Consider the following 21,790-nt stretch of genomic DNA (forward strand, 5'->3'; position numbering starts at 1 on the left):
CTTCTTTGGCTGCTTCGGCAAAAAGCACTCATCATGTCCAAAGGTACGGTGGTTCTGGCTTACAGTGGTGGACTGGACACCTCCTGCATTCTGGTCTGGCTCAAGGAGCAGGGCTATGATGTCATCACCTACTTGGTAAGGTTTGAAGCCATGCACGCAACAGTTGGTTTAGTTTTATGCTGCCAGGCTTTTGCATGTTGTGTCCTTTTTGTTGTACAGTTGGCTTTATAAAGGGTTACAGGTGTTCACTGTGGTCTGTTAAGACCTACCGTTTTGGGTATCTCTGCATGGGTCAAAAGGTTTGGATTCATAATGACAGCTCAAATCTGCCTGGATTTGTGTTTTACCCCACAGCCACTCAGAACTGCACAGTAGGCAGATTTTCCGACTGTCTAACTTCATTTAGTGATTTTTTTTGGTCAGTGGGGGTGGGTGTCAGCCAAAGGTTCATAGCTGTTGAACAGGATGTACACCTCGGCTCTAGCTCTTCAGTGGAGTAAAAGGAGGCACTCATCCAGAACATGCAGTGTTGGGAAGGTTACTTTTAAAATGTATTCCATTACAGATTACAGAATACATGTCCCAAAATGTATTCTGTAACGTATTCCGTTACATTACTCAATGAGAGTAACGTATTCTGAATACTTTGGATTACTTTATATATTATCATGCTGTTTACAACTATGTGAATGTTCTATTGCTGTGATTTATTACTGTTACTGAAGGTCCGCTGCTCCAAACCGTAGTAAAGGGACCTCTGCCTAATATGGTGGGTTCTGTGTCGGCTCGTAGCCGAAAACTAGCTTTACTTTGTTGTCTGGGTCAACTTTGCTTGCGACAGATAAAGAGAGGCATTGAACGGCTGCTCCAAAGGGACTTATTGTTTTTGGAGGAAAACACGAACACGGTGTACAGTCGAGTCTTAATAGCGTACTTACAACTGGGCTCGTCAGGCTCTCTTCTTGGCTGCAGTGGTTATTATTATATTTACATGCTTCCAGCTCCCGTTTTTGCTTGATGACAGCTCGTACTTTTCCTTTTTCTCCCTCCCTCGCTCACAGACACATAACGTGTATGGCAGTCCATTCTCCCTGCAGCACGGACTACACTGCCCATGAGGCTACATTCTTTAGAGCTATACCTGTAGCATTCTGCCTATTAGCTTAGCACAACACAACAAAAAGGCCTCTCTCACCCAGGAAACACGCAGAGAGAGAGAGCGTCACCCTGTAACCATGGCAACCGCAACGCTGCCGCCTGGAACAACAGAACGTAGCTGTCAAACAAAACCCAAACAGTCCTGACCCGCGACAATATGAAACAGGGAAGTACCGCTGTGTAATCCATTTATTTCAACAAAGTAACTGTATTCTAAATACCACCTTTTTAAACGGTAACTGTAACGGAATACAGTTACTCATATTTTGTATTTTAAATACGTAACAGCGGTACATGTATTCCGTTACTCCCCAACACTGAGTACATGATCCAGTGTAATGTCTCATGAAATTACAAAACCAACACTTGTGTGAATTTGCTAAACAACATTCACATAGACAAAAACCGAGAGGGTTTACTGTGCCACTGTGCAATTATAATTCATGTATGATTACTGCAATATGCAGGTTCTTTTAGAGCAGCTACAATTCACTTTACTATGTGAGAAAAATAGTCCCTTGCTCAGTTCAGGAGATCAGTACAGCCTCTTCATGGCCTCGAGTGGTGTTCACGCTCAGTTGTTGCATCTCCTCAGCAGACGTGATCTGAACTGCACGACGGTGGATTGTCAAAAATAACACTTTGGTAGGCACGTGCCTCTGTGTGTCGATGCATTTAATTTCGAGAAGAATCTAAACTAGAGAACCTGCATATTTTATCTTCTTATTGTGTTCATCCTGTTTCCCCTGGAGATTTCAACATCAACGTTCACATTCACAGCGCTTTTCTGTCTTTCTAGGCCAACATCGGGCAAGACGAAGACTTTGAAGCTGCCCAGAAAAAGGCGGAAAGCCTCGGTGCAAAGAAGGTATGCATCAGGGAAACAGGATGTTGTATTTGATTAGGATTTGTTTGCAGCGTGAGCAACATCAGAGAATGTCAGCTACAGTGCTTTTAATGCTTATGCACAGCCCGACCAATCCTGGATTTCTGGCACTGATCCCAATACTAATATTTTTTTCTAGATGTAGAAGTGTTGCAGTTATAGTAAAGGCGGAAAATTGTTATTAATTTCATTAGGATTTTATTTCACGGACGAGTTAGCAAGGCAGTGCTTGATTCTGCACCACAGTCAGAGTCACAGTCAGTCTTCTGGACAAATGACATGATGGAACCATTTTGACAAAGCCCTGTTCTGTGTCCTCGCCTCTGTGGCTGTGCAGGTTTTCATTGAAGACCTTCGTACAGAGTTTGTGGAGGACTTCATCTGGCCTGCAGTTCAGGCCAATGCTGTCTATGAAGACCGATACCTGCTGGGCACTGCAGTAGCACGGCCCTGCATTGCCCGGCGTCAGGTGGAGATTGCACGCAGGGAGGGTGCCCAGTTTGTCTCACACGGTGCCACTGGAAAGGTAAGTGAAACAATGGGCATGGAATTATGCCGTGTGGGGTAAGAATGTCCAAAATCTGCAAATGTGATTCCGGGAATAAGTTTACATCTTTATTTTTTTGAAGAGCAGGGACATAAAATCAAATGCAGGGTTTGTGAAACAAGACTAAAGCATCAGTTTTCTTATTATAAATTAAGCCTCAGACATGGCGGTTAAAATTTCAAACCAATTTCAAAGTACAGACTTATTAGCTAGGTCTAGGTCTCTTTGCACAGTTGCTTATTAACCTAAATAAGACTACATAGTTAAAATCCACCCTTTCTCTTTCAGAAACCCTTTCTATTTAGTCCTTTGAAAAGAAAGAGGCATAACAGCTGAATAACAGCTGTCTTATTTCTAAAGTGAGCCTTTTTAATGGGAAAGAGCGTACAGCTCAAATGGTAAAATAGGAGCACAGAGTTTATTTGATCAGAGTTGGTAATTTAACAGATCAGGACAACTTTGAGTCATCTAAAGTTCAAGTGTCCTGACTGCAGCTGTACCAGATGAAGATGTTTTCAGGCTGCATGCCAAGAACTTTCTCAGCCTAGGTTGTGGAAGTGACAATTTGTGATCTTCTCATTATTTAGACTTACTGCAGTTAGCCACACTTTCATGCCATTGTTTTCATATCCCGATTTGACCCGATGCATGTTCAGAGCACAAATTTAGCTGCGTTAGTAATAGTTCCTGTATATTTACACTGCAAATTTATGGAGATTTTTCTGGGATTCATAATATATTTTCAAATATACTTCTGGAAAATAAAAACCTTTAAAAAACATGTTGTACTTTTTAAATACATTTTCCTTCTATTATTTTACATCTTTTCTGAAATGCAGTGTCCACATGTTGTCTATAGATGGAGTCAAAAACCACATCATGGAGTTAAAGTACAGGTTTAAAACATGGTAACTTCTTATAGCTGTGTGAGAGGCCAGCGACCTGTCCAGGGTGTACCCTGCCTCGTGTTTCAAAGTGCAGCCCATTTATTCTTTTACTATTTGTGTTGATAATGAGGAAACTATGGAAGCTTGTTTAAGCCACAAAAAAATGAGCTAGTAAGTAACTATCTTTAAATTTTATTTTAGGATAATAATCCAAAACTCTAAATTGTAGATAACAAAAAATGTTCAGTAGGTGATTTTTTTTGTTCTAGTGTCAGAAACAAGCTTCTATAGAAAGAGACAGTAGAGAAACAACTACTAACAACTAAGAAGCAACTAAAAATTAATCAGTTCATCCATTAACACAAAAAGTAATCAACAATTCTAAAAAATTTGAGTCAGTGTGAAGTAAAATAGTTCATTTTAAGGGTTTTTTTTGCATAGTAACTGTGATTCATTTGGTTTTTTTTACTGTCTTTGATAGTACATGGAGGGCATTTTTGAGTTTAGGATGTAGTTTGGGGAAAACTAATTGTTTGAATATGTAAACTTGGGGTTTGGGGTCTTTTCTGGCCCTTAATAGATAAAAAATGAAGCAGATTATTAGTGAAAATATGAATAAATGATTAAAAATGTTAGCAACAGCCCTGCTGTGCACACTTTTAATCATCTGTGTTTATTGTAAACTGATACAACAAGTAACACAAGAAACATCGAGTTGAACTGTTGTTTGCACTTTTCAGGGAAATGACCAGATACGCTTCGAGCTAACATGCTATGCCCTCTACCCTGAGGTCAAGGTGAGTTTGTTTATTTATTGTGTGGATGTAATTTACTGACACTGTGGAGTAATGTCACTGTAGCTGGAAAGAGTTTCTGTTTGTGTTCTTTAGATCATCGCACCCTGGAGGATTCCCGAGTTTTACAACCGCTTCCGGGGGAGGACGGACTTGATGGAGTATGCAAAGGTAACTCTGTCAGTAGCATAATGTCAGAAACACAATTATTTTACCACCTTTATTTTCATAGCAATGGGTCTGTTAACATTTTCAAGGTACAGATTCACCCTTTGACTAAAAAAAAATCCAAACAATTACCTGATCAAATCTCCAAGTCCTAAAAGTACCATCCACTTAATAGTGACGTTAACATTGTCCTGAATTATTTTGAAAAAAAAAAAAAAACGATTATTAAGCATGCAGTGAACTACCAAAAAAGGAGATTAGAGGCTATATTGACTATGTGCACGTTAGCATATGCTACTTCCGGTGCGGAAACTCCTGTGGGGAGCTTTGTTTCCGGTGTCCTATTCACGCCCTGTTTACGGTCCAAAACAAGTTAAGCAAATGAATGAATCAAGCGGCGATTTACATTTCTATACATGTCTTGGGCATTTACCCAATATATCTGTAAATGATGTTCATCGACTTGTCAATATTTTTACCCGCGCCTCAGAGCAAAAGAGAAAAGTGATTCAAATGTTATATTTCTCAGCTGTCCCTCATTTATCACGGGTGTTATGTTCTAAAAATAACCAGTGATAGGTGAAATCAAGTAGCCAATTTTATTTTTTGACGGTGCAAAACGTTTCGTGGACATCGTGGACATACAGTACTGCACTTCAGAGTTACACTGCTAGCCATCGATGCAGCGATTCTGTACTGTACAGGAGAGACGTCACGGAGGAGATCGTCTGCAGCGATCAGGACGCAGGACACAATGTGATGTAAAAAAATAAGCATGCAAACTTGCACTAAAAAAGCTGCGAAACAGCGAGGTGAAAGGTGAACCGCGTTATAGCGAGGGACCGCTGTAATTTTGAAGGTAAGTCACAACATACCCTTGTAAATACTAATGTATAGAAACCGTTACCAGCAATCATTCATTTTTTGTGTGGCTTTTTTTTCACGGTTTGTTAACATGCTGTGCGGGTGTGTACTTGACTAGCTGATATCGACATAACGGGAAACATCTGGTTTGACTATTCTTCACCTGTAGTTTGAATGCTGAACATTTGCCTGTTTAAATCATAAGACCAGTCACTATACAGAGATGTGCTTCTGAATGTGGACGATGTGTCTTCTGCATGGGGTGATGCAGTTCTGCTTGTGTTGAGTGATGTAAACAACTGATCGATCTAAACTCTTTAAACGTCAAAGTTGATCATTAGATTTTTTATGACACAACAGTGGTGAGTGTTCCCACCTTCTGCTCTTTGTAACTTAACGTGATCTTTCCGTTTTCGAGTTTGGACATGATTTTGGAGTATATCTTCGCAGTAGCGATTGACCGCAAAGTAAAGCTACCGGAAATGCACAACCCCACATCCGGTCTCAAACCAGGAAGTTAGCATTTTCTCGTGCACAGGGTCAATTATAACCAGTGTTGGGGAGTAACGGAATACATGTACTGCTGTTACGTATTTCAAATACAAAATATGAGTAACTGTATTCCGTTACAGTTACCGTTTAAAAAGGTGGTATTTAGAATACAGTTACTTTGCTGAAATAAATGGATTACACGGCGGTACTTCCCTGTTTCATATTGTCGCGGGTCAGGACTGTTTGGGTTTTGTTTGACAGCTACGTTCTGTTGTTCCAGGCGGCAGCGTTACGGTTGCCATGGTTACAGGGTGACGCTCTCTCTCTGCGTGTTTCCTGGGTGAGAGAGGCCTTTTTGTTGTTGTGCTAAGCTAATAGGCAGAATGCTACAGGTATAGCTCTAAAGAATGTAGCCTCATGGGCAGTGTAGTCCGTGCTGCAGGGAGAATGGACTGCCATACCCGTTATGTGTCTGTGAGCGAGGGAGGGAGAAAAAGGAAAAGTACGAGCTGTCATCGAGCAAAAACGGGAGCTGGAAGCATGTAAATATAATAATAACCACTGCAGCCAAGAAGAGTGCCTGACGAGCCCAGTTGTAAGTAAGCTATTAAGACTCGACTGTGTACTGTGTTCGTGTTTTCCTCCAAAAACAATAAGTTCCGTTGGAGCAGCCTTTCAACGCCTCTCTCTGTCTCTCGCAAGCAAAGTTGACCCAGACAACAAAGTAAAGCTATTTTTCGGCTACGAGCCCGACACAGAACCCACCGTATTAGCCAGAGGTCCCTTTACTACGGTTCGGAACCGCGGGCCTTCAGTAACGGTAATAAATCACAGCAATAGTACATTCACGTAGTTGTAAACAGCATGATAATATATTAAGTAATCCAAAGTATTCAGAATACGTTACTCTCATTGAGTAACATATTCTGAATACGTTACAGAATACATTTTGGGGCATGTATTCTGTAATCTGTAACGGAATACATTTTAAAAGTAACCTTCCCAACACTGGTTATAATGAACATTTTGTACTGACACTGTGGAGTAATGTCACTGTAGCTGGAAAGAGTTTCTGTTTGTGTTCTTTAGATCATCAAAGCTTTAATTATTTATTACCTCACATTCTCAGATTAAATTACATGGACTACTTGTATTCTGGTGGACGTTTGTCGATGTAGTCGCATCAAAAAAAAATGATGGGCCGACCAGTTTTTCCCACTAGAGGGTGGTCATGATGTTTAGCCAACACCTTTCAGGCAAGCCTGTGAGTTAATTGTGAAATGTACTTTGTCTTAAAGTGCTGATTTTTAAAAAAATAAAATAAAATAAAAATATATGTATACAAAATGTCTTTGTCTGTAATCCTTCAGTCAGAACCTTCTCAGTGGAGACGTACCCTTTTGCAAGTCGCGCTCACAGGATGTAACTTAAAAGCTTCTTTTGCTGTTAAACTGTAGGAGCATGGCATCCCTGTGCCTGTGACCCCTCAGGCACCTTGGAGCATGGACGCCAACCTCATGCATATCAGGTGAGCAGGACTGGTGTGATGCATCTTCTTAGGCTCTTATTTCGGAATCTTTGATTTTATTTTATTTTTTCCAGTGAGAAACTTTAACTGTTCAAATTTCTTTACAGCTATGAGTCGGGTATCCTGGAGAATCCCAAGGTAAGCTCGCAATATTTAATAAAAGGAAACATAATTCATCATTTTTTATATTTAATCCTGCGGGGACTTATAATACTTGTTAACTAAAGAAATGCCTTCTAATATGCTGTTCTGTAACTGTTCTAAGAAATTGTGCCGACTGTCTGAGGCATTTTTTTCTAACCTTCCTCACTGACACCCCTGTTCAAGCCTGTAAAAACAAGAGCTTATCAGAAGAGTTTTGCACAGGTGCAAAAACAATTTAAGTGAACCTGAAAAGGTAAGGTAAGGTTTTGCCTAAATTTCTGAAGGATGACTTCATCTTCAGATCGGTACCTGTTCTTGAAATGGATCGTGAGAAATAGAAAGAAACCTGCATAAGCCGCTTGACGGTACATCTCATTTTTGACCATTGTGAGTCATCTCTTGAGCATCCATCTCATGTGCACACACCGAGCTAACAGACCTAATGCTGCGTTTTTGTGTGTACGTGTGGTTAAATGTGTCAGACACTCGGAGGGACAGTAAACCTTCCCTTCAGTCTACTGACCAATGCCAGCCCTGCCAGAGACAAACATGACTCACTCTCCCACAGTGCCATGGGTGAGTCAAGGGTTTGATCTCTGCAAGGTTAAAGGTCAGTGCAGTACATACAGGTTGCCCCCAGTGACCCCCCCCCCCACACACACACACACACACACACACCCCCAGAGCTCCCATCCCTCGGTCGTTGTGTCTGTGCCTCTGTCTCTCCTCACCCCGGGTCCTCGCCAGGCCCTGGGAAGAGCCTGGGACACACAGACACTGACTTGTCGTCAGCAACGCTTCTACTAATTCCCGATTTCATGGGAGCCTGGGAGGGGGAAGGGTTAGGGCGTTGCGCCCAGCTGGGGCCTCCTGAGTTCCAACCCCAACTCCTCGGGACCTCATTGTTCCACTAGTTGCGCCGCCGCAGGCTGCGACGTGGGAGGGGAGCCATTTCATCATGACACCGTGACACCAAAATGTCACCAGTAACAGTAAAGTACAAAGACAGTGCGCCAGACAGATGAGTCCCCAATGGATGGGGTGTCACAGGGAGGCGAGGGGTCCTGCGCTGCTGGAGCGGAGATGCAGGGGCAGGGCCACTGTAACTCACAGACCTCCATCTCTTGCTGTCTTTCTCTTTCCCACCCCTCCGCTGCCTCTTTAGTGGCCGTCCTGTGGAGAAATGTTTTGAAAAGAATGAGACCAACCAGCTCAATAGCATAGCGATGTATGATGATGGTATTGTGTGTGTGTGTGTTCATTCAGGAGGGGTTTGTGCTGGACCTTTTCTCCAATATTGAATCGATTCATGGCCTTAAATACAATGAAATATTTATGGCACAGAGGTCTGAAGTGGTAAAAGGATTTGAATATATTACCCCAGAGCCTGAAATGTGGGACTAGGTAGAAATTTCTTTACAAAAAAGCAAAAAGTTTTCAAGTCTTTTTGTTAAAATTTTAATTAAAAAAAACACCAGTGCAATTTAAACTTGGGGGGTAAAAACAAAAAAGTCACTTCCCCCTCCAAATTCTTAAACCAGCAGGTCACATTCTGATCTACCTGAAGGTCATCTGATAGAGGTCACCTTGCTCTCTGTACCAGCCTGTCTCTCTGCTCCAGTTACAGCCCTGAAGGCTGAGGTCGGACCGCGACTATTCAGACGATACAATAGTCCCCCCCTCTGTAGCTGTGATACAATGGTCCCTCTCTGCTGAACACCGTCAGATTAGAAAATATCCAAATGGTCGCTCATATGTTCGTCTGTAGATAAGCGTCAGCAGTTCAGGTTACTCTGTGATTAACACTGTATCCTTCCTGATAACCCAAAACCAGGTCACCTGCACCACAATGGGCTGCAGGCTTTTGTTTACTCATCTCCATATGGCAACGTTAACCTATGTGAAGACATGCATTCATGCCAGCTTTAGCTAGCTGTTGCAGACTGTTGGCATGCATCTGATAAGTGCACTGATGTAGTGGTTGTTATAAAGTTATTAGATTCTGGTGTTGCTGGGAACATGAAGGTGTAGTCTATGTTTTGTCCCCTGCTTATTCTTTACTAATTAAGAAGAGATATTAGAGACTGTAATGAATATGAATGTGCAGGGTTTTAATGCCTAGGATTTGCCTAATTACGTTTCTGGAAACAAAATGCTAACTAGGAAGGCGATAAACAAATATTATGTGCTGTTATATATGTTTTTTTGACTTCATAGACCACCACTAGTTGGCAAAACAGCTGAGGTTTTAATTGTTGCTTAGCACCTCTTATGTTCTATCCATCATGTGTGGTAAACAATCCGGCACTTGTGTTTGGATGTTTCCACATCCTCGTGCTTCCTCACTGTCCCCGCTCTCTTCGTCCCTCCGCACATGAGCAGTCAGAGTCCGCCCTGAGGCAGCTTGACACTCGTCCCGAGTCATTAAAACATCACCTCGGTCTTAATTATAGCCTCTGTCAGCGAGTTTCCCCGGGCCTGCTTCTTTTTTCCTTTTTTCTTTGATCCGGGAGCTGATGGCCCACTGCTCCCGCTGACCAGGAGTAAAGGAGCGAAACGCCGTGCCCCTGCCCACCTAGAGGAAATGAAAACTTGTTTGCTGCCGTTCACATTTGATTGCTGGAAAGATGGATGGTCGGAGGACTGCCTGTAGGGGTAGGAAGTGGACTCGTAGGTGTATGTATACATGTCAGTGTGCGCTCTGAAGCAAAGAGGTCAGTATTTGTCATGCGCCTTCGCTGCCCTCAGGTCTCATTAGCCTGACCTGTGCTACTCGGCGAGTGCTCTCTGCGCGAATCTAAGCATCGTCGTCATCGCAGCGTTGCCTTCATAGACAAGCGCCTGCTGTCCTCATTAAATTCAGCCCAGGATGTGACACTATCCAAGGGCGCTATGAATATAAATATCTCCACAGCACAACACGAGCATATTGTTTTATTCTTGTCTCAATTTGCCATGTTTGCATTTTAAGGAGAAGGACAGACTTGAAACGTGGTGATTTTAGGATCATTTCCAATCTGTTGCGCCAAACACGTTTTCCTTTTTTTCTCTCTCTCTTTTTTTTTTTTAAACCATCCTTACCCGCTCTCTTCCCAAATCCTGCTTTCTCCTCCTGCCATTTCTGCTTCTTTTGGCCCCTTTTTGGCTTTGATTGAAAACCAATGAGGCGACTAATAAGTGGAAAGATAGAAATTTACTTGCTTTAAGTTCATGCGTCAGCCTTCTCCTTTTGCTGCCCGGGCCACGTTTAGCACAACAATATCGCAGAAGCAAAGACTGCCAAAGGAGCTGCTCTGTGCTACATGATGGTGCGCTTCACGCCCCATTTCCCACCAATACCCCGTCGCCCCCCCGCCTTCGCCATCTCTACCTTTTCCTCTCTTTCAGGGCCACGGCTTTGGGACAAGTCCACCTGCAGGGGGTTTGAATTGAAATGCATTGATCTCTCGCTCACTGGAAACAACCCTGTCCCTTTACGTTTCCTTTTTTCCCCCTTCTTTTTTGTATTCAGTAGTATGTAAGTTCAAGCTCTCAGCTTTGGCATCAGTTTTTAAGCATTACTGCTACTATACTTTTTAAATTAATGCTTTTTTTTTTTTTAGCTGATCGTGTGAAAATACTTTAGTGGTTATTTTAAACTCGGATGTTCTTCAACAACAAAAGCAGGGAGCCTAAATGAACAACTTCTTGTTAATTAAATGATAATTAAAAGACCATAAATGGAAAAAACTATAAACAACAGGTTTCCTGTAGTGTAGCATCCCGCCACCTGCAAGTATTCTTCCAGCTGGTGCCTCTCATGTGCTGTGTTGCATTTGCAGGTTAGAAAAAGATTAATTCCCTCTTTGCCTCTTCCCTCTCCAAGAGTAAGCATCAAAAGGCTTTTTAGGGCAGTCATTTTGTCCCTCTCCCATTCGCTCTCATTTGGCATCTTTCAGGGCACTGAGGCAGAAAATGAAGGAGAGGGAGACGGCCGCCTTCCCAGTCAATTTCGGTGTTTAGTTAAAAGGAAGGAAAGTGATTGCGCTGCTCGTTTTCTCCTCACTGACAGGCGGCGAGCGGATGCCGATTAGTTATTGTATGATGATTTAGAGTCTGGTAAAGCTTTCCATTTAAATGCACCCAGTGGTTATTTTGCATAGTCCCCCTGCAATTTGCCTCAGCTCAGGAGACATTGGCCATCATCTTGTCCTAATGCCGTGTAATTGTTGGAGGGGTGCATCGCTGGGCAGGCACGTCAGACCGCCACGCTCTTTTAGGTCCCAGCCGTGACTTTACTGAAATCGCTCCCAGCTCCCGCCAGCTGGAAAAAAGAAAAACGACAAATGTCTGTCAACGAGGACAACTTTAGTGGATTTTAGGGTGTAGACTTGAAGGTCTTATTGTGCGATGCCCATTTAGGGGAAGATTCTTCATTTGAAAATAAAGCAGAAGGGGAAACGTCACTCAGAAAATCAAAAGTGGAAAACTGGAAGATTACAGAAGAGTGAGAGAATGGCAGAAACACGATAGAGTTGGCAGATTCTCTCAGACGGGCAGAGCTGCTGCTCAGATCGGTGCTGTCGTAGCATCAGTGGGGTTTTATTGTGTGTTTTTCACTTGTCAGGTATACACTGTTCTTTAGGATGTGAGTAATTTCATTCTCGTGCCCTTTCCCACTCTTTCTCGCTGTGTTCTGCTTTTCCTCGCCTTCCCCTGTGGTGCAGGGCCACATGGGGAAAATGAAACCAAATAGAGGAGAAAAATGGAACATTGATTTTTTTCCCCCCCTTTTTTTGTCTTCACTAAAGTCCTGATGTCGTTTTCAGGTCTCTTCTTTTTCACGCATCATTCCCTCTGTTCTTCTGCCCGCCGTGTCCTCACACAACAGTCTCTTCATACTGTTGTTTTTCTTATTTTTTCTTTTTGATGAGGTCTCAAGAGGTCCTAGTTATTCCTCTCAGGGAGTGAAGTGTGTGAAATGGAGAGAGTGAGTGTGTGTCTTTGTGTGTTTTTCAGAGTCGTGCACCAGCTGACCTGTACCTGATGACCAAGAACCCAGAAGACTCTCCAAATGTCCAAGATGTGCTGGAGATTCAAAAAAGGTTCGTGGGCTCGCCACGTGTCACCTGTTGATCCCTCCATCAGTCTGCATCTGTCTTTTACCTGTTTTTGCAGTACTGTGCAAAAGTTTTAAGCCACCCATCGTTTCTTTATGCTTTGATTCTGTTTAATTTTTAAAAGTTTTCAGCAATAGGTCTCTAGGTTTTTTTTAAAGCTCTTTCAAAGTTTTTCTTTGACTGCTTTTTCACTCATTTTCAGCTCCGCCCTTGTATCTGCCCTTTTTCAGAACACCGCTTTTTGTTAAGCCAATGATCAGGGAGTCATTCAAGCATAAAAAAGACACCTGTATTGTCTACAATTTTTAAATGTTTTAAATGGTATATTTGGGTGCTTTGTTACTACCAGGCGGTGGCAAAACACATAATTTGCTGCAATTTCTTTTGCTGAATCTATGAAAAATGCCCAAAATAACAGTTTGACAGAGATGACGTAGGATCAACACACAGAGCTTTAAATGTCCTTAAAGAAGCCCAGAGAACTATTCCTGAAGACTATTTGAATACATTACAAGAAAACTTGCCTAATAAGAAGGGTAAAAGAAGAAGCATGTGCTTGTGTTTCTGTTTGCACATCTTTTAATAAATTGCTGCACCTTTTTCCACAGTTTTGTTGCAAAATATAAAGAAATCAGGGAAGGTGCAAGACCTTTACACAGTACTGTTCATGTATATGATGGATGAGTTTGTATAGCACTTTCCAAAACACAGAGTTAAAAAGTCCGTCACAGTTTGAATAAAAGCTACACATTAAAGATATGTATACATGTTCCAAGATACAGACAAATAATTAAACATGGGGTCACATATTCATTCCAACACACACAAACAGATGTAAACGATGGTCCAGAGTAAAGAGGAAAAGACTAAGGGAAAGTTAACCTGTAAAAATTAGTTTTCAGCAGTCGTTTAAAGCAAATCACAGATTTGGCCGGCCTGACAGGCTGAAGGAGGCTTTTCCAAAGTTTGGGCACCGCAGTCTCAAAAGCAGTCTCGCCTCTGACTCTAAAGTAAGAGGGTGGAACAGTTAGGAGACCTTGATTCAGCCATTTGAGAAGTCTGCTGAAGCGATGATGTCTCAGTAGCTCTAATAAAAGAAACAGGGGCCTGTCCGTGTATGTTAATAAATTTCACTGGGAGCCAGTGAAGGGAAGAAAGAAGGTCTGTAATGTGTGAGAATATGCGTTCAGCACTAAACGGAGACTGGCTAAGGAGGACTGAGAGATGCACATCAAGAGCGAGTAAGAGTAATCGAGGGAGGAGAAGATTAAAGAGTGAACTAAAAGTTCAAGATGACTGGATGACAGTGAAGGCTCGATTTTTGTGATACTTCGGAGGTGAAACCTTTATCATGCGAGTTGAAAACAGACAATTCAATTGACCTGTTGCCATGCATTTGATGAATAATTGAAGAATGGATGTAGTGATGGAGGACCTGCAGAGGGTTGATGTGACAGATGAGCCACTGGGGTGACCTCTAAGAAGGAGGTGAATTATATGAAGGATAATCACGCAGTGTTTTTAGTGTCATTTCTTTGGCTTCTGCCTTACTTTGTGTTGCTCCATCAAACCTGGAGACATTCTGTTGCATGTCATGCATAAACATAAAAAAAATGTGTTAAATTTAAACATTTCGGAGCTTCTGTTAATCATCGTTAAGACGTCGCGTCCATTATCGCTCACTGTCCACTGCAGGCCGTACCTCATCTTGTTACTTAACACTGATGGTTACAGCTGTAGGGCTACAGATCTGAGGCTGACTCAGCTGCACTTTATCACCATTTCTGACCACCCAGTCTTATCCCTAACCCCTCACAGCATTACTTGGTCCCAATCTGCCATGTTTGACCCGGGGGCACACACACAGGCCGGAAGCATTAACTCCAGCTAATACATTGAGCCCTGAGGGGCCAGGGGAACGCTTATTAGATATATTGCTACGAGGCTCAGGGTGAGTAGTAGAAAGTGTCACATGTTTGTGCAAATAGAAAACGGCAAGACACATCCAAGCCTGGGGCAAATGGCACAGATGTCCCTTCATCGTGGTTCCTCGGTGGAGGTTGAACTACGGCAACATCAATAGGCTGAGGAGACACTAGCGCCTCTGATTGAACAGACTTAGTGGGCAGCTTTACGAGCTATAAGCTATAAGGGTAATTTAAGGGAAGTTCAAAAGTTTAGCAGGAAATTTTAAAGAGCAAATGAAAATGCCTTTCAGTGGATCCGCAACGAAAATGGGTACCCCGATCTCTCTTTACCAGTTTCCCCCAAAGAAATGTTTAACTTCGAAACAAGTTGCTCGGCGTCGGTTATCTGGAGATGCTTTTGTAAAACAGCGATGCTCTAGTAAAAGCCCGGTCTGGTTTCGCGGGCCCTTTGCATGCCTGTGCTCCATTTTCACACATATTCTCTGTGCCTTTTATTGAGCGCTCTATGACAAAAGCTGTTTTAGTTGTCCACACAAAGGCCCAAGCCTACTCCTCCCTCTGAGCACAAGATCAGCACAAGAATGTTTCATTTCATTCCCCCTCCCACCTTTTCATCCCTGCCTTTCTCACCAACGTTTTCTCACTGATTAAAAAAGAATATTTAACGACAGGAACCTTTCTACCCCCGTCAAACGCTCCGTTCCCCCAATCCTCTCCCCTTTTTTTAAGTGAAAAAAAAAATCATCCCTCCCTCCTTTCTTGCCAAAGAGGTAAGGAGGAAAAAGAGACACAGAGGAAAAATGTAAAGCAGTAATTTTTCCTACAACTGTGTCTGCGCTCCCATTGTCTGCACTGTTAGGCCACAAAAACAGAAAAGAAACTGAAGAAAGGGGATCATGAGTGGAAAAATACCCCCTCGGTAAATGATAGAACCCGGAACAGCGCAAGGACGAAAAGAGCCGACCCCTGCACTCCCACGTTCAGACGCTCAGCTAATTTATTTAAACTTTTAATCTAATTATTAAATATCTAGGAGAGGGCACGTTTTAAAAAACACACTGCCCTCTCCTGCTTTCAATGTTTTTGCTTCTTCCCCTTCTTCTTCTTCTTCTTCTTCTTCCATGGGAGCCACCATGATTCCCGCGATATGAGAATGGGCTGTCAACAAAGACTTGTCTAAAAAAATTAACCAAGTCTCTCACATGTCAGTCCCATTAGAGCTTAGCAAACGCTAGCTGAAAAGCAGAGAAGTGCTGCTCTTCTCTTCAAAGCTGTTTGACTGACAACTGCAAGCACGCTCAAGTGTGTGTAGGCCTCGGGATGGACAGCGCAGCGGATTTCGTCCTGCTTCCTCCTTGTGTAGTCTTAAAAAGGATATATACCCCCCCCCCCTCCTTCCACCTCCACCTTTGGCCTGCCTTGCTTTATCGAAGGCCACGAATAAGCAGGTCTATGACAGTGATTGATGCGCACTTGGGTTAAGTGTGCAGAGAGATCGTGGGCGTCTAAAGAGCAATAGGAAGATGAGTGCAGGTGCTTTAGCTTCCAGCACATGCGCAAAACACACACAAGAAGTGAGAAGGAAAAAAACCTCAGAGCTGAAGAGAGTATGGGTAACAAAGCTGTGTGTGTAATTGAATTAGGTAAAGCCAGCCCACAATTTCACAGCTTTCAAATGAGAAGGGCCTTTGAATTTATTAGCCCTTCTCTCCATCTCCTTTTGTAATGGCTTTCACTTTTAGCTGGAGACTATTTATTTGACTGGCTGAGATAATAAGCGCTTGTCAGCAGATTTGATAAACTCTGCTTTGTTTTTGTTTTTTTTATATTTGTTCAGTGAAAATTAATAATTTGTTTTTTAAGCCATTTATCCAAAACATTTTTTTAAACTAGACTGAAAGTAAACTCATGGTTCTTTGATGTGTTTCTTGTGTTTTTGAGCATTACATTAATTTATCAGCTGCCTGCTTTGCTGTAGTTGTTCTTTGTTGTATCAGAAAAACAGAGCACTTGGATATCAGCCTATAGATAAAATTATTTTCTGTTTGAATCTCAGATGTAAGAAAGCATGATGTAGAGGATGGATAACGTCCTGCATCAAAGCTATTTTTAGTTACTATTTATGATTCTGTTTCTATGTTGGTGTTAAAAAAAATTTTTTTTTCTAAATCAGTATTTTATTCCTGCAGGTGTTCCTGTCAAGGTGACCAATATGAACGATGGTATTTCCAAAAACACAGCACTGGATGTCTTTTCTTACCTCAATGAGATCGGGTAAGCATTTTTCTGTGGCTTCAAAACAACATGGACCTTCTGTGTACGGCTGTAAGTAAGCCTCTCTATCAGGATTGTGTCCCCAGAGGTGGAGCAGTGGTTAAGTTTACCACCTCTAGAATGATGTCTGTCGCTGCTGGCCCTGGGATCAACTTCCACCAGTTTTCCCTCCTGCGTTTCTCTTCCAGCCTTGTTTCCTCTCTCTGCTTTCCAACTGTCAGCGTAAATGAGAAATACTAAAGGTGAACCAGGCGACACCACAGAACAAACTGTTTTCCTCTGCTGCTTTTGGGTTTCAAGGTGTTTCCTGTGATTTTTATTTTACACACACTTTTTTTCTTTAATTCTTAACTTCAGACCTTCAGACTGTTACAGATTATCTATCTTTTACATAATCTATAATGAAGTTGTACAAACTGCTACGGTTACTAATGCAGCACATTTCTATTCAGTTTAAGCACTCAGATGATGTTGATGATGCATTCCTATGATTGCATGATTGGTGTGTATCTACCCAAGATATTTTGGGTTTATTTGAATTCTTACTGCTCTTTGACACAAGCAGATTTACATAGCAGTGCCTTTCAGGACTAAAACATGTAATTCTACTTCAGCACACAGCATTCATTGGGCACTCTGAGTCAACATTTCCCACATAAACGACGGTCAAAAAGTAAAAACCACACCCCAAAACAATAGCTGTATGGGCCACATTCAGGTGTCATTTCCCTGTAGTTGCTGTAGAAGCTGTTCATTCAGTATTAAGTAGCTGTGAGCCAAAGGGTCTGCAAGAATCACTTGTAGTAATTTATCGACCTCTAAATAAAAAAGTTTAACTTCAGGCAAAATAAACATTTATGTGTTTCTGGAGCTCTATTAGCCCTCTGTCCTCTAATAGGATTCCACTGGAATGTTCCAGATTTTGGAGAATTCCGAAAGAAAAGGGAAATCTGATAACAATTAAATGGTAAATGGCCTGTATTTGTATAGCGCTTTTACTAGTCCCGCCTAGGGACCCCAAAGCGCTTTTACACGTCCAGTCATCCACCCATTCACTCTCACATTCACACACTGGTGGAGGCAGCTACAGTTGTAGCCACAGCTGCCCTGGGGCAGACTGACAGAAGCGAGGCTGCCATATCGCGCCATCGGCCCTTCTGGCCAACACCAGTAGGCGGTAGGTGAAGTGTCTTGCCCAAGGACACAACGACCGAGACTGTCCGAGCCGGGGCTCGAACCGGCAACCTTCCGATTACAAGGCGAACTCCCAACTCTTGAGCCACGATCGCCCCTTAAAAACACCTAAGTGTCAAGTGTTAATTTAAAGATCATGAGTAGGTCTTTTAAACTATATATGACCATTTAATATTTCTACATTTCATTATCTCTTTCTCATTATCTCTTTCTCCGCCTCCTCTCTTTCACCTGCTTCAGCCATCATTGCTCTCTCTCCTCCCTCATTCTCTTTCTCATCACCTTCAGCCTCAGCCAAGACTCCTGAACTCAAGTCAGGGGTCTAACAAAAGAAAATGTGGGTAAACATGCTTATTTATTACTGGTACCGCCATAGTTAGTTATAGCAGATCCGACATGCAACCCTCCGGACTGGAGACATAAAACAACAGCGAATGTTCTTCCAGGTAATGTTAGGCTCGAGTATTTTAAAAATCGCCCTTTCCTTCTGATAAATAGCTTGGTTACATTCTCACATCATATCAAAGTTTGTTCACTAAGTGTGTGAGCCACTTCAAAGAAAGTTTCTCTAACAGCAGCCAATGGAAGCGCTCACTGATAGAAAAGTTCAGCATAACTTCAAAAACTCACCTCAGCATTGCTGTCATCAGATAGAAGTGGGATTCACTGTTTTACAGCCTCATTCAGAGTAAACAGGCATGGACACCTGGTACAATACAAGCTGAGGTGAACAAACGACAGGCTGTATTCACTACAGATGAACTCCAGCTAAAATGTATGAGGTGACTCGGGCAGGTAAAAATGTAAAACATTTCAAAATATTTTTATTTCTGATTTATTGCTAAGTGTTGATATTATTCAAACATGTTAAAATATATAGTTTGCACAAATATATTTGAGCTGGAGAAACATGCTGGCCGCCCGTGGCCATTGTTAAGGAATGCATAGCAGCTGGCTGAGCATGTTGTTCGTGGACTTTTATAGGCAAAAAAGTGTAACACACATTTTCAATGAACAATTTCCACCTGTTTTCTGCAGTGAGGCCCAAAATGTCACACAGATTGAATAGAAGGGAATTTCAAGGTCAAGAAATTAGGGAATTGGCAGAGCACTTCTTCCTTTTTGATGATCTAAATAATTTAAGAGTTTATCCAACAGTCTTGTCTTTATCTCTTAGGGGAAAACACGGAGTGGGCCGGATAGACATTGTAGAGAACCGTTTCATCGGCATGAAGTCCCGAGGTAAGACTTAAAAATGTTTTGTTCTTTTTTGTCTCTTTTTTGTGCCAGATTCCCAATTCCTGACTTATTTGAGCAATAATATCCACTGTAAATGCAGTAAGGCGCATATATTTGCACTTACTCTGAACTGCCTCATAGTATTTTAATTTTACAGGCACTGAAAGCCTTCCTTTCAACATCCAGAGCTTTCATCCAATTTGCAGTTATTTTACATGAATGCTTCAAGTGTCACCTCTGCTGTTCTACTTCCATAAAAGTGGGCCGGGTGGCGAGCACACTTCTTAAGAGAAATGTTTTTCCTGTGGTTCACCTGGAATCATAGACTCCAAAGTTGCTTCCATTCACTTATGCATGCACACATACAGAAAACACACACCGTGAAGAGGAAAGGTGCACACGCTTCAATGGATACACACAAATGCACAGTCGATCACGTATCTGCGCACACATCGCCCTAGGATGTTTTTTTTGTCTCTTTATCTTCGGCATCAGCAGGCAACTTGAAAAGCTCCTTTGTTAGGTCTCTACATGTATTACCACAGCAAATATACAGGGCCAGCGAGCAGCCCTGGCCTTGCGAGACACGCTTACACAAACTGTCCTCTTCCTCCCCGACACTATGTGCTATGATTGGCAAATTGACTGGCCAACAAACTGTGGCTGTGGCGCCACTTGGCAGGTAGAAATTGGAAAATGGGAAGCCCACTTTTCTCTCCCCTCGACTGAACAAAAGATCAAAGCTGTTTCCTACACTGAAGCAATAGGAAGAGGTGGAGCAAGAGGTGCCCGAGTGGTTGAATAACTACCATCAAGTGTTCACGTTGCTGTCCTCGGAAACGGCACTCGTGTTAGCACAATAGAAGATGGGAGGAATTGAGCAGGGACATGTCATTTGTGTTGGGTCATATTTATTTGTGTGGGGTCAGGGAGGCGGCAAGGATTGAAATGGTTTGTCAAGAATCTTGTCACTGTGCTACAAAGCATTCACTAGCCTGTGTGCCAGACTAACATTTCCCTCCTGTCAAAACACTGTCAGACCTCTGACCAGTGCACCCATGATGGCCTCGGCAAAAGCAGTCGGAAATGGCCTCATCTTTTGATGAGCGGGCGGCCTCGTCAAAAACTGCTGTCAGACATCAAGATGCTGGCTCTAAAAATACTTATAAAAGTCTTTTTTTAATGTCTTCATCTAAAGAGTCCCACCAATAATTAACCAGCTCATCTTGATCTAGAACAGGGGTGGGCAACTCCAGGCCTCGAGGGCCAGTGTCCTGCAGGTTTTACATCTCACCCTGGGTCAACACACCTGAATCAAATGATTAGTTCGTTACCAAGCCTCTGGAGAACTTCAGGACATGTTGAGGAGGTCACTCCTGATCTAGAAGATATTTAGCTTTATTCGCTTGCTTGCGCTACCTGTTTATGCTCAGCTAACAGTTTGCCTGAAGGGTCAAAGAGGATCAGCTTAAAAAGAATAAATTCCTGTCCTGAACCCCTGCAGGCCTGCAGCCATGGTTAGCATACCTGCACTGACTGTATAAACCTCAAAGCCACTGGATTTTCTTTCTTTAAGCCTAACTAAACTGCCACTGTTGGGGCTTAACCAGATAGCGTTTCATTGTTTCCTACTCTTCGTGAAGCTAGTTCTGTTTTCGGAGCACTTAAGCCGAGTTTTGTTCGGGGGCAGTTTTAACTCATTTATCTGATCGAGCCTAGAACGGAAATGTCTTTACGTGCCCTCTGTGGCCCAGGATCTCCAAAAAGCCGCTCTTGCTCAGGTGGCAGCCTTTTTGAGGCTTTAGACAATTAGCGGCGTCTCTAATGCTTTGTTTTTTTTACCTGCCAGCACAAAATAAATGCTTCTCAGATCAGCAGTCTTTAGGCTTGTACAGATTCGGATTCGGACACTCAGGAGTTTGGAAGACTTTAAGTTGCATTCATTTGTTAAATCTCAGGAAAGAGCTTTGAAGCCAGAAGCACATCACACAAACTGTAGTGAAGTGTCTGTTAGGCAGCGTTGCTCCAATCGAAAGTGCGCTTGCCATTCAAATTGACAAAAGACATGTGGAACCTTGTATTGAATGAAAAAACTGCGTTCACAGTTTCTCAAAATTTCAGCTCGCTCCAAAATTGATGGCACTGATAGAGCTTCTTTTTTTTTCTTCCTACGGTCAGATCTTGTAGCAGTTTCCTGCCTGCCCTCCTTTTGTTTTACCTGACATTTAAGTGACAGCTTCATTTCTCCTGTCATCTACCTCATCTTTTCTCCCTTCCACCCCTCCCTCCCTGTCCAGAGGGGGTAAATTGCAGGGTAGTCAGAGCCCTGGTCCAGACTCCAGGCTGGCAGGGGCCTCCTAACCTGTCACAGGCTGATCCATGTTTTGTGAGCACTGTGAAGGCCTGTCTGTCAGATGGCTGATGTAGCTGTTTGGTTGCAGTTAGTTCAAATGAACAGATCTTGTAGTTTATGTTGCTGTGAATGGCCTGTGAAGATTATGCCTTGGAAGTAATTATGTGCACTATCCCAGTGCCTCTAAAAATATGATATTCATGAGCAGTCAGGCTTGTAAAGGTGCCAGCACTCT

The 21,790-nt window shown here is 42.5% G+C and overlaps 1 protein-coding gene across 1 annotated transcript in view; it reads left to right on the forward strand.

Moving 5' to 3' along the window:
• The window catches only part of ass1 (argininosuccinate synthase 1), a 35,922-nt gene continuing 14,132 nt past the window's right edge, over positions 1 to 21,790 (forward strand). The window contains exons 1-11 of the mRNA XM_085164547.1: positions 1 to 135; positions 1,958 to 2,026; positions 2,382 to 2,570; positions 4,219 to 4,275; positions 4,369 to 4,443; positions 7,254 to 7,324; positions 7,432 to 7,462; positions 12,467 to 12,556; positions 13,722 to 13,728; positions 16,685 to 16,769; positions 19,141 to 19,205. Of these exons, the coding sequence (XP_085020673.1) occupies positions 34 to 135; positions 1,958 to 2,026; positions 2,382 to 2,570; positions 4,219 to 4,275; positions 4,369 to 4,443; positions 7,254 to 7,324; positions 7,432 to 7,462; positions 12,467 to 12,556; positions 13,722 to 13,728; positions 16,685 to 16,769; positions 19,141 to 19,205 (841 nt within the window). The 5' untranslated portion in view covers positions 1 to 33. The remainder of the gene's footprint in view (positions 136 to 1,957; positions 2,027 to 2,381; positions 2,571 to 4,218; positions 4,276 to 4,368; positions 4,444 to 7,253; positions 7,325 to 7,431; positions 7,463 to 12,466; positions 12,557 to 13,721; positions 13,729 to 16,684; positions 16,770 to 19,140; positions 19,206 to 21,790) is intronic.

The sequence above is a fragment of the Neolamprologus multifasciatus genome, chromosome 7 (genome assembly GCF_963576455.1).
Source record: "Neolamprologus multifasciatus chromosome 7, fNeoMul1.2, whole genome shotgun sequence".
NCBI lineage: Eukaryota > Metazoa > Chordata > Actinopteri > Cichliformes > Cichlidae > Neolamprologus > Neolamprologus multifasciatus.